This window comes from Paramisgurnus dabryanus, chromosome 15, assembly GCF_030506205.2.
Source record: "Paramisgurnus dabryanus chromosome 15, PD_genome_1.1, whole genome shotgun sequence".
Lineage (NCBI taxonomy): Eukaryota > Metazoa > Chordata > Actinopteri > Cypriniformes > Cobitidae > Paramisgurnus > Paramisgurnus dabryanus.
The window spans coordinates 37757316-37771209 of NC_133351.1; the positions used below are offsets into that span (position 1 = coordinate 37757316).

The following is a 13894-nucleotide window of genomic DNA, read 5'->3' on the forward strand; positions in this document are numbered from 1 at the left end:
AGAGAGAGAGAGAGCGACAGATAGAGCGCGAGAGAGAGAGAGCGCGAGAGAGAGGTGGGGGTCGGGTGACCGTGAAGATGATGCACGCGTCATAAACTCATCATCCAGCGCGGCAAACTGGATCAACTGCAGCAGCACACAGTGTCGGCGCCAGAGAATACAGAATGAGCGGGCCTCCTGTTTTACTGTGGGGGCACCTGGTTCATCTTATTATTTTATTATTATTATTACTACATGGCACTGTAAAATGCTTGGTACTGATTGGCCAGTCGCAACATTCAAAGGTATTTTATTCCTTGAACAACCGCCTGAAACACAGCCTAACCCGGGTACTGCGAGCGAGTCACGTTAACAGAGACAGTTACGCATTAATACAGAATAAATATGCATAATTAATCACGTATATGAGATTGTATTTACAATGATTAAACCGAATGTTCGTCTTTTGACTTTTAACTTGTTTTAACGCGTCTGGAAACTTTTTCCCAGAAGGTTTGTATTTCTTTAAAATAAGCTAATAAAAGACATCAAATCAAAATGTTATGTCTATATATTTAATCATATAGCAACTAGCCGTGAAATTAGCGGGATTGTTACAGCCAGCCAAGTTGTTAAATAAATCCCTCACTATAGTAAAACCATAACTTATAAAGACGTTAAAGTGCAAGACTGGATAACTCACGCAAATCATAAAGACCAGTACATAACCAAATAACAGCAAAAGAAAACAATGTTACTGACATATCTAACACCAGAATGAACTATGCGTTTTACCTTCAGAAGAGCTGCAGGCGACGAGAGGACTTTTTTCAACTTTTTAAGAAGGTCCTTTTATTTGTCGCGAAATTTCTTCGTCTTGCTCAAATGCCAAGACTTACAAGTATACATTATTTAGACAGAAAATGAGTTCTCACGCATGGCGATTGAGCCCCCGAACGTGACAGTGGCTGCGTAACTGGCTGACTATGTTAGCATTGCATTGTGGGTTGGTATTTTAATTATTATTTTTTATTAATTATACTCCGAATTTTAATCAGTATTTATTGTATAACCAAATGTATTTGCATCACATTTTTTTAATTATTAAGTTCATTGTTATTTTGAGAAGTAAGGGGGCACAGTGACTCAAGTGGCCGGGCCATGCCCCCTAGGGCCCGCTCGTGGCGCCGACACTGGCAGCACATACGGAGCAGCCAGGGAACACACTGCGACCAAAATGGTCGCATATGCTTATGTGCATATGTGTTTATATAGCATCTAAGTTGGCTTCATTTTGCATGCAAGCACGTTGTGTCTCTCCGGTTGAGTGTCCGTTCACGTGCTCTCTGTTTCTCAATGAATTGGGCGCGACGCGAAGCAACCTCAGGGTCACATTGTATCCTTTCATGTTTCTGAACTTGAGCAGAGTTTTACCATTAGAGGTCTTTCTTCACTGAGGACGCGGGACCCGTACGGTTCCGGGTTTATATTTTAAATGGTCAGATGGGTCCGGGTCGGTCCTAGTTCATTACTTCGGGTCCCAAGTCTGATTAATATTGTGTGTAAAACCCGAGTCGATCGGAGAACGGCCGTGAGCGCTACCGTGCTAAAGCTCGAGTGCTGTTTTAGCGTGCCTCCGGTTTCTATGGCGATAGCAACTGGCTCTTGTCACGACCACGCGCCGCTTCATTTTCTTTATCCCATTTTTTAATCTTACTATTAATAGACAATATCTTTACTAAAATCTAAACAGTTAGCACAGAGATTGTAGCAAAAAGCAGTGCTAATACTGAATGAGCAAAGCTCTAGCTGACTCAGGATATAAAAAACGCAAAGCTGTAATGTAAAGTCTGTCATCGGGACAGCAAGTAGACTTTTAAATCTGAAATAATTAGTGGATTAAGCTTTTTTTAATCGGCAAAAGAGAAATAGAAAGCAGAAGCAGTAACATCTTATAGAAGTTATTAACATTATAACATCAGTCACATTTATAATCTATAGACCTGCACTGTCTATTAATATACTGTACATAGTATTGTATATAATTGAGTTTTGATAAAAGGGGTCATCAAATTGCTTCATATATCAGTGCAAAAACATAAAGTGTTTTCGTGGTGCTTTGACAAACAGTGTCAGCTTTGTTTGTGGCAAAAAAAGTTTGGGGTGGTTAGATTAATGAACTATAATGTGAAATGAATATGAATGTTTTATAAATCAAAGTATTGTGTTGTGTCACACATTATTAGTTCTTTGTTACATGTATAGTAGACCATTTTTTGTCGGTGGATAATAATGATCGCCCTTTTCACCAGCTACCACCACAAGTAAATTTCAGATCTGTGGGAAACACTGAAACATCCTCTCCTTGGAGAAGTAAAAGAACCTGCTCCCTAATTTAACATGCCTTCATGATCATGAAATATACTTGTGTCATTATGTTATTGTTGCTGTAAAATTAGAACTCATAAAAACATTCATATTCATCATAAGAGTGGAACTTAGTCAAATACCTTTTCAATTCTTATTATTGTCATTGTCTTTTTCTGATGTAGTACCATTTTCCAGCTTTTGTAAAACCCATTTTTGACGCACTTTGTAATTTCCAATATGAAGTAACTTTTCATCTTGATATTTCAACATTAACATTTGTTTCAATATAGGAAGTACACAGTAAAATTACAATCTATTCATTTAAAATTGCAACCTTAACCTCTGATAATTGCATCCTTTACCTAATACCTTTGATCATTTGACATACCAAAATATGTCTGTGATAATTTGACAAACCAATCACCCCATTTCCCTAATTTCGAATCACACCAATTCCACATTAAGATTCTTTCTTTCTGTATTAGTTGCAGTTTCTATCCTAAACTCTTAAGTTTATTGATAGCTTCAATGAACGCCTCTTCTGGTGCTGTATTGTTAGGTATGTGAGCATAAAATTAATTTCCATACAATAAAACTATACCCCTTTGTAGTATCTCGTTTTTATCTTAAAGCCCCACTGTGTAGGATCTACTCCCATCTAGCGGTAAAGCTCTATATGACAACCAACTGATTATTAGTTTCTAGCCCCCCCCCCATTCGGAACGCGTTTTAACTAGTACGGTGGCCCTGTCATGCCAAGGTTAACATGGCTTCCAGTAGCTAAAGCAAAAGCAATGAAAAAAAAATGAACAATTTGCATTGTCCTTTGCCTGTGATCCGTCAAAGCACACAGATTTATGTTAAACATGTAAAAAGTCTGATTGTCATGATATGTCCGCTTAAAATCACATAAGTTACAAAAAGCAATCATAAACGTAGCTTAGACACTCCTTTTTCATCCACGCGAGGAAAAATATCACAGGGGCTGTTAAACTTGGTATTAAGATGTGTTTTCATCGATCAGATCACAAGTGGACGAGAGAGAGACATTACGTTTACACTTGGTGTTTAAATCGGTCTCTTTTTGTCCATTTTCGACCGCTTCTCTTCAGATTACTGAGGAGATGGTCTGTGGACCAGTTCCTCTCCTGTCATTTACTCATGAGCTAGAGTAATGACGGGTTTAAATGGACGCGAACTAATATGTCAGAGTCCAATGCTTATGTTTAAGTAAACGTTACATGTCCGTGTATATGTAAGAGCTTTCTCTGATATTGGTAATAAGATCGCTCAACTTTCACACGCTTGTAAAATGAAACGTAAAACGCGCAGATCAGACGCTCTTATCAATGAAAAGCTAAAAATAGCGCTGTACACCGTGTGTTTGTGTTAGAGTTCAGAAAAGATGAAAAACATTTATCTCAGTACCTCAGATTACATAAATGGGCGGAGAGACGGCGTGTGGCTGTTCCAAGACATTAAACCACATGAACGTTTACACTAACAAGTGTTACGCATACCCATGCTATAGTTAGCCAAGGAACTATAAAACTTCAAGTTTACAACATAAACTGTATAGATGTAAACGAATATGCTGAATTACCTGTGGTGAAGATAGAAAGTAACTTGAGTCCAATGAGCCCCATCTTGGAAAACTAACTCCAATATTGACTTTGGTCTTGATGTTTTTCCTGTCGCGTTGTCGTTTAAAATCCCTGTTTCGCTTCCTTGGCGACTTGTTTTAATGTCCTCGAGAATAGTTCTTCAACAGGCTTTCAAAGCATTAGATCGCAGGTTTATCACGGCGTGCGGCCGAAGGATTCAGTCTAATGCAGGTCGCATATCCGGGCTGCATACGTCATCAAGCCTGGTTTATTTAAATTAACTGAGCATTACATTCGCAAGTCATAAGCATATTACATCAATTTACAATTAACTAAGAATAAATGTCAGCTTTATAATTGTTAATATTCTGAAATAAGACTGTCTTGATGACGTATACCGCCTACACATGCAACCTCCGTAGGCTTCAGCTCGCGGCCAGCTTGAGTGTGCTCTGAAAGCGCGAAAGGCGGAGCTTGAATTTCAGGAATGTCCCTCGTCGGCGAATGTATTTCAAAGATGGAGGCACAACATGGATTCAGCCAGAGAGCGCTACGGCGGTATGTATTTTAAATAGCAGATTCTACACTTACGAGAATACTTTAATTAGTGGGGTGGAAGTAATTACACATGAATGAGCACATACTTTTGGAAGAAAACATGGGTTTTTGCTAAGAATTAACTAAAAAAAGTACACACTGGAGCTTTAAGTTATAGTTAATAAACCTTTGTTGATTATAGTAATTTATAAATTCTAGATTAAATCAATGTTTATTCATGATTTTCCATGCCTTAAGCCAAAATTATTAAGGATTTTAAAATAGCTCTTGGAATTTTAGATTTGGTTTGCTCAAGATCTATGTTATAGAATATTCCCTTTAAATATCCCACATCTTTAGTTCCATAAGGTTAACTGTAGCATTTATAATCTTTAGTATCTGTTTTTCTTGAATTTCTATTCTGCCTTTTTCTACTTTAATGCTTTTATTAACTTTCCAATATTGAGACTATTTACCAAAATATGCCCTAAAAAATTTATAGTTAAAGCAGAATTTGTAAATTTGTTAAATTGAACACCCCTATAATATCATGTTGACTTTCGACTATTATTACCTTTCATGATTTTAGAGCATAATAAGCAATTGTTCATACCAATTTGGCTCCTAAATTGTGGAATTCCTTGCCCTCAGAGATTAGGAATGCAGAATCCCTGGGTATTTTTAAATCTCACCTTAAAACGTACTTTTTAGAGTAGCTTTTATGTGATTACTTTGTTTGTTGTTAATTGGCTTTTACCTTTGTATGTTTAGTTTTAATACCTGTAATGTTATGTGTTTTTTTTAATTTTCCTCTCTTTTTATGTGAAGCTCTTTGAGATGCTGCTTTTAAAGGCGCTATATAAAATAAAGTTGTTATTATTATTATTATTATTATTAATTTCTCTCAGCTTTGAAAGTTACCCATTTGTACTATTCATTATGTTTTTTGTTGTTTCCCATAAAATGTCCAACTTATTATTATTTATTTTTTCTTCCGTTGATGTCTTTTTCCTTCTGTTGATGTCCTTGTCTCCTTGTTGTTTTGGTATCTTTAGTATTTTATCTAGATTTTGTTCCTCCTGAGATTATCGTAGAATAAATTCTCACTGGTGTTACCGGTCCTTGCTGAAGTGTTACTGATCCTTGCTGATAGGTGAAAAGTTTATTGAAGGGAAGTTTGATTATTGACTGCAGCCGTGTGAATTTATCATATGTTGCTGATAATTAGCAAACTGGTTATTAGCATTATTTTTTCATTTTCCATGGTTAATTCCTAGAAATTTTTCTTGTGTGTCCTTTACACATTACCAGCAACTTTGTCACTGTGTATTGCTTGTGAATTTCACTGCTTTGCACTCATTTGTTGTTGCTCCTGAAAGTCTCTCCTCATTTACATATTTTTCTTAACTTTGTTGCCATTGCTTGATATGCCCTGAGTTGTCATTGCTTAGTTCTTTATCTCTTTGTAGGCTTGAATTGCTTTTCATTTTTCTGTTGTTCTCTTCTGTATCATGTCTTTTATTATTTTCTCTTCCTTAGTTCTCCTCTTCTGTATTGTGTTTTAGTTCTCCTCTGCTCCTCAGCTCTCCTTTTCTGTATTGTGTTTTTGTTGTCCTTTTCTCCTCAGCTCTCATCTTGGTATCGTGTTTTTTGTTGTCCTTTTCTCCGACTGGTATTTTAGGAACTCTGTGCAATGGTTCAGATGACACCAGTTGTGCTTCCTTTCCCTTGGCCTGCTGTTAGGGCTGCTCTCCTTGGTCCTTGTTTTATGTCACTCTCTCCTGAAGTCCCTCAGATACACTAGATCCCATGGCACAATATGGCATTTTATATATATCTCCTCATCAGGCTCCTTTTCTATTTCCTGCACACAAATAGCTTATGCATACAGTTAGTTTTATCACATAAGATCTCATTTTTATTTGTAATTGTTCCAAAAGCTCCATCTGCAGTCGTTCCAGAAGTCGTCCTTTTTTTGGGGGATGAATTTTTATTATATAGTATAGTGCAGGCATTGGTAATGGTCGACCAATAAGCATTCCATGCAGTGTTAGTTTGCATTCTGTCACTCATCATTGCAAGAGGCAAAGCATCCAGTCAGTTCAGTTTCATGCTTTCACATATTTTGCTGAGTTTGATGTTGAAGGGATGGTTTACTCTTTATGATTAAGGATGGTAAACACTATGCAATCTTAGTCTTTCCTTTAATCTTTACTGTTGCAGTATTTACTTTATTGTTTTTAAATGAAGGCTGATCCATTATCTAAAATGATTCCTTAAAGTTTTTCAAATCTAGGGATTACTACTTCTGTCATTATTTTTTATCATTACACTTGGCACAAAGTTTACCTGTTGAACAGAAATGTAACCATTATTTTACTTAAATATGAATACCAATACCCATTTACTCTTATTTTAATCTTTAATTTTAATTTGATCTTTAATACCTCTTCATGCACATCTGAAAAAAAAGTAAGACTGCAGCAGGTGCAATGTTTTGTTTCTCATATGAACATGTAAATATTGTGTCTTTCTTTGCCCCCCTTTAGGTGCCACAAAATATTCATAACATCCTGCTTGTTCTTTTCTGAAGATTTTTATTTTCTAATTAAGGCTTTTGTATTAGCACTATAGGAGCAATACTTCTATATGGCATATTGAGGCTTCTTTAACTTTCAAATCTGCTGTGTTGTTCCAATTGATAAAATTATCATTCAATTTTATATAAGTTTAATATTTTATGATTGCCAATTACTTTGATAATATTGTTGCAGAAATTAAACCCCCTTGTTTATTACATTATGTATTGCCTTATTCTTTTGAAAGACTTTTTGTTCCTATACTGAATTGTACAGTATTTGTCATCTGGGTCATCATTTGTTAGCAATGTGGATCTGGATAACAACTGTTTAGCCTTATAATGTCATTAATTGTATACTTCAATTAGTACTTAGTTCTCTACATCTTTTAACAATTAATTCACTCCTCAATCTTGCATGTTGTTATGTTATCATCTGCATTTATTCTTTTTATGAGAACTATTTCCTTACAAATTATTTTTACTATAGCATATATTTCTAATGTTATTCCTAAGCATAATGGATTTATCCCCCTGGCTTTGTATAGCTTTTTGTTTTCATCATATCCCATAAATCCTTTGCTTCCCAGTCTTTTCCAGTATACAAGAGACCTGTGGAAATAAATCAGTTACATTAAGCCATTATTCTATTAACTCATTTTCAACTATACTTTTAACTACTTCTTGTTTACCTTCCTGTGATGTTATATCAATTTCCTGTCATATAATTTATTTTGCCACCATTAAAATGAATATCTTTATCATGATCATATTATAATACAATGAAATTCCCACCTTGATAACTTTGCATTAGAAATTTGTGCTCCAATAACCAGGGTTCTAAATTAACTTTTTTGATTAACCTTCTAAAGTTACCAGCCAAACAGCATTTCCACTAGCCAAATTTTTTCCGGTGAAAAAGAGAAATTATGAATGCATTTGATAATTTTATTAACATTGTTTGTATGAAAAACACACATAAAGTGAGGCTTCTCCAATCAAGGCTCTCTTCACTACGACCTGTCTTGGCAGTTTTAATCAACGTTAGACTCTCTGATGACTTTGGGCACTCTCATGGTCCTTTAGCCCTACTGCCTCACCTTTAAAATTATTTGTTCCCACCACAAATTGTTCGTTTCGGTTTTTTCTTTCACGTACATGCATATTTTAATGATTAATAACTTATTTTTACAATAATATTTGTACAATATTTTAAGAAACCAGTCATTTTATGACTGCTATACTAAAATAATCTCAGTCATAGTTACTGCTAACTGTTTATGTATGTCCTAGTTAAACATTAGTAAACTAAATATTAATTTCATACATGTGTTGATTTTCTCAGCAACAATGCAATTCTATAGACTTGACAAGAGGTTCTCCTGAAATGTTTTCCTCTAATGTTTGAGACCTGACAGGGTGTGAGGATGTAGTTTTCTCTTACCTCCCTTAGTCTCATCATCTTTCCTTTCTGCTTCCCTTTTCCTGCTTTGCAAAAAACATTTCTGACGTCCACAGAAGCCAATAGTAATGGAGTCAAAATAAGATTAACATTATAATTTAGAAACTTACTTTAGTTTCGTCATGTTTTTATAAGCTAACATAATCGCGTGACGTTGAATGCGGTTGTGCGTGGATAAACGCAATGACGCGCCGACATGGCTTTGTGCGTGTATGCATCAGTGCGCCTGCTGCATCGCTTATTCGCTTTTACAAGCGCATATAGATCCGTTTTTGCCGCTATTATCTTTGTTAAGGAATACACTAGTTAACTGCTAAAATCTTAACTTGAGATTTACACCGGGGCACAACAGATTTAGACTATGGCATGTGCCGCCTTCCTTGTGTGTTCTTGTGGATGCGCTCCGTTCATTTCCATGGTTTCTCGCGCTGGTTTCACTGCAAACTGCGCGCAGCCAATGGGTGTATGAAACATCATCACTTAGCATTACGGTACAGTGTTCATGGGAAATGTAGGAAGTACTGCCAGAGGAATAAATGTCCGAGAACAGAGCATTATGTAATGCCTCATGCATCACCGGCCAAACTGGCTAGTAAGTTTTTATGAACACCCGCCAAAATTAATTTTAACCCGCATTTGGCGGGTGTTAATTAAGAACCCAGTCAATAACATTGTACACCACTATTTAATTATCCTAATATACATTTGCTTTAGATTCAGTTAATATCACTTTAATGTTATTTCTTACTTAGTTTATATCTATATTCACTATACCCTTCTGGAAAACAGTAAATCCAATGGCTTAATTCAAATTATGCATATATTCCTAACAAGTAAACAGTAAACAGGAGTGTTATTTTGATATGAGAATGGATATGGTCATGGTTTTGTTTATTGTTTGTAGACATACATTGAATTAACTATACTTGTCCAAAGAATCATATTCTTAACAAATCTTCTGGACCTTAAACTGGACTTTGAAAAGGCTGCTGTCACCCTCCCTCCTTCACTCACAAGTGGCACATGGACATAGTGGAAAGCAATGTGAAAAGCCAGGCTTTTTGTAGTCCCCAGCTTGTTTCTTTGTTTCTCTCAGTCCAAGTTGTTTTCTTTCTGAGATGGTGATGCTGCATAGTCATTTATGATGGGTACAGGAGTCTGGTTTGCTTTTGGAGAAATTGCTGAAAGTAGCTGAAAGTATTTTCGCAACAGTCATCACTGTTATTTGCTTTGTATTTCAAAACAGTGTGGTCATTCCTGGGTCTCCTTCTGGATTTTCCTCAGTCTCTTTCTTATTGTCTTTGAACAAAACTGGATTCTCTGTGTCTCCCAGTTTTCTCTCTGTGGTTTTAGAGTCCAAGCAGTGGCTGCCACACTGCTAGATGATATGTTCAAAAATAGTCCCTCCTCATGTAACGTTAGTCCACAGGTCAGAGGTTTGGAGGATTTCTTTCTTTTCTCCATTGCCACAACTTAGTCCTTTTCCCAACCCTATGAATGCCTGAGGGTAAGTGATCAGCCTCCCAAGGTCCTTAATTTTATTTATTAAACTAAGAAATTGTAAGGCCAGTAGCCTAAGCCATCCTTTATCTTTTTCCCCATATCCACATTTCTCCATCAGATGACAACTCCTCTTTACTCTTCCCCTCTACTCTCTTCTTATTTTACTTCATTAATTCTTTCAATTTTTCCTTTTTTATTTGATTTTTATGTATATCTCCCTACATCATCTTCTTTTTCACCTCTTTGTGTAACAATGCCTCTTGTCTTTTTACTCTACATTCTTTACTATCATACTATTTCTGATAATAATTTAAATTTCTTTCCTCATTTTTAAGCTTTACTCCCAAACCTGTATAATTTTCCTATTCTATATCTACTGATCCTTTCATGTACATTATTGTTTAAAATAAACACAGATTATATATTTTTTTATTGCCCCTCAGCAATTTAACTTCTTTATTGCCCCTTGGCAATTTTACAATCTGTTCCAGGTTAATGCTAAAACAAGGCTTACTTAGCAAAACCACAGATTCCACCCGAGCTCAGGCGGTTTAATCCCTTCTTCATCATAAACATATCACACCATGCATCTAAATCCTTGGAAGTGGAACCCATTTTAACTTGTATTAATCTTTGTTCTTAATTTTTGGAAGAGCATTGTGAAATTCTTACCACCATGAACCAACCCAGATGAACAACACAACAGTTAACCAGTAAATAAGCAAAAAAACTGCTTAGCTAGTACCGTGTATGCTGCCCATCCAAACTCAGCCCACAGTGGTCATCCACCTCCATGCTCCTTTCCAATCCCATCCTCGTCGACAAATGCTGTGGATTTTTTTAGTGATTATGAAAAATAATTTTCAGCAGAGGGTTCCATTGCCAAAAGATGACTTTATTGCATACAACAATAAGGCGGAGTTGGTGGCCAAGCAACTAAAGAGTCTTTTTCAGAACTCAACCTAAGATACAGTTCTCTAAAAGTTGAAACTCCTCCCATGTAGTTGTTTTTAGCATGTTTTTTATGTTTGACAGGTGTTGTGACTTCATTCCTTGCAAATGTCAACCTATACATTTTTAGCTATGCTCTCAGTTACCCATACTTTAAACCCTGCATACATTGCAGTCTTTAAGACTGCTAGTCTTCAGCTTACACGCATGAGACATGTATACTTGGAAAACACATTTAAATCTGAATACCATGTTCACCAAAGATATAGTTCTGAATTAAAAATATTCTTCACTATTAATGTACAGCTGCTTAGAAACAATCGCCAATTGTGAAAAGCGCTATATAAATAAAATGTAATTTAATTTAATCAAATTGAACCAAAATGTTGGTAAAATGTTGCGTTTGGACCGTTTTTTGGGCTGAAAACCATCAACTCTATATGCCAACACTGTCCCCCACCATAACGTAAAATTTCTTGAACTAACAGTTACTGAAAGCAAACACGAAGTATGAACATTTCATAATTTCAAGGTTTTATATTGCATTAAAGCTCCACTGTGTAAGATCTACTCCCATCTAGTGGTGAAAGTCTATATGACAACCAACTGAATTTTACTTTCTAGCCCCCCCCCCATTCGGAATGCGTTTTAACTTGTACGGTGGCCAGGCCGTGTCATGCCAAGGTTAACATGGCTTCCAGTAGCTACAAAGCAAAAGCAATGAAAAAAAATGAACAATTTGTAATGTTCTTTGCCTGTGATCCATCAAAGCACACAGATTTATGTTAAACATGGAAAAAGTCTGATTGTCATGATATGTCCGCTTAAAATTACATACAAAAAGCAACCATAAACGTGGCTTAGACACTCCTTTTTCATCGACACGAGTAAAAATATCACAGGGGCTGTTAAACTTGGTATTAAGATGTGTTTTCATCGATCAGATCACAAGTGGACGAGAGCGACACATTACGTTTACACTTCGTGTTTAAATCCCTCTCTTTTTGTCCATTTTTGATCGCTTCTCTCCAGATTACTGAGGAGATGGTCTGTGGACGAGTCCCTCTCCTGTCATTTAATCATGAGCCGGAGTAATGACTGGTTTAAATGGACGCGAACTAATATTATGTCAGAGTCCAATGCTTATGTTTTAATTAAACGTTACATGTCCGTGTATATGTAAGAGCTTTCTCTGATATTGGGGAAATAAGATCGCTCAACTTTCACACGCTTGTAAAATGAAACGAAAGACGTGCAGATCAGCTGCGTTTTATCAATGAAAGGCTAAAAATAGGGCTGTCACCGTGTGTTTGTGCTAGAGATCAGAAAAGATGAAAAACATTTATCTCAGTACCTCAGATTACATAAATGGGCGGAGAGACGGCATGTGGCTGTTCGAACACATTAAACCACATGCGTGTTTACACTAACTGCATAACCATGCAATAGTTAGCCAAGGAACTATAAAACTTCAAGTTTACAACATAGACTGTATCGATGTAAACAAATATGCTGAATTACCTGTGGAGAAGATAGAAAGTAGCAACTTCAGTGTCCCTTGAGCCCCATCTTGGAAAACTAACTCCAATATTGACTTTGGTCTTGATGTTTTTCCTGTCGCGTTGTCGTTTAAAATCCCCGTTTTGCTTCCTTGGCGACTTCTTTTAATGTCCTCGAGAATATGTCTTCAGCAGGCTTTCAAATCAAAGCATTAGATTTCAGGTGTATCATGGTGTGCGGCTGTTGTAAAATCCGAAGGATTCAGCTACGCAGGTCGCAGGCTGCATACGTCATCAAGCCTGGTTTATTTAAATCAACTGAGCATTACATTCGCAAGTCATAAGCATATTACATCAATTTACAATTAACTAAGAATAATTGTCAGCTTTATAATTGTTAATATTCTGAAATAAGACTGTCTTGATGACGTATACCGCCTACACATGCAACCTCGGGAGGCTTCAGCTAGCGGCCAGCGTTAGTGTAGTCTGAAAGCACGAAAGGCGGAGTTTGAATATCAGGAATGTCCCTCGTCGGCGAATGTATTTCAAAGATGGAGGCACAATATGGATTCAGCCAGAGAGCGATTCGACGGTATGCATTTTAAATAGCAGATTCTACACTTACGAGAATACTTTGATTAGTGCGGTGGAAGTAATTACACATGAATGAGCACATACTTTTGAAAGAAAACATGGGTTTTTGCTAAGAATTAACTCAAAAAAGTACACAGTGGAGCTTTAACTAATTTCACCATTCAGAATGGATTAAAAAGAAACTACAGCAACTGCCACTACCTCTGGGTCTGAACTTCAAATGAGCAGTGTTGTGCTAAAATGTAATGTTAGGTATTAATACGTTTTTTTGTTGTTGTAGTATTGTTCAGAGCTCTGTACGTTTCTCACTATAGCTGTAGTTTTTGTGGTTGTATTACAGAGATGTTTATAACACGTTAAAACTTAATGTACCAAACCTATGTATTTTCTAGCTGGGGGAATTATATGCATTCATGTGATCCCCCCCTCTAGTATTTTAGACGCCCCCTCATCAGCCCTCGGCTGGCGCCGGCACTGCATAAAACGTCAACGATAAGCACGGACGTTAAATTTCGCGGTGTGTAAAGACCTTTACTCTGGATGGGCTGGCTCAATTTTGCAGAACTCCAGTGTTCACTAAAAACATCTGTGATCACTCCACAAACACAGTTACTTGCACAAAAATCTTACCTGTTCCTGCTGTACATATTTTTTCTTCTTTTTCCCACAGCAGTTGTATTCTGCCTTTTTACTAGGAGACTGTGGCCCCAATAACCCATCCACTTCGTGACAGGCTATGAGCTGGGAGGCAGGTATTTCAAGCTCCAGCCGGTAGGAAAGATTTCTCAGAGTGCAAATACAGTTCTCCACAATC

The 13894-nt window shown here is 36.6% G+C and overlaps 1 protein-coding gene across 9 annotated transcripts in view; it reads right to left on the minus strand.

Moving 5' to 3' along the window:
• Positions 1-13894, minus strand: part of LOC135758559 (plakophilin-4-like) — a 192253-nt gene that overhangs the window by 27702 nt on the left and 150657 nt on the right. For all 9 annotated transcript variants that reach the window (XM_065273096.1, XM_065273094.1, XM_065273095.1 and 6 more), the window contains one exon: positions 13711-13893. In XM_065273096.1, coding sequence (XP_065129168.1) covers positions 13711-13893 — 183 coding nt within the window. The remainder of the gene's footprint in view (positions 1-13710; position 13894) is intronic.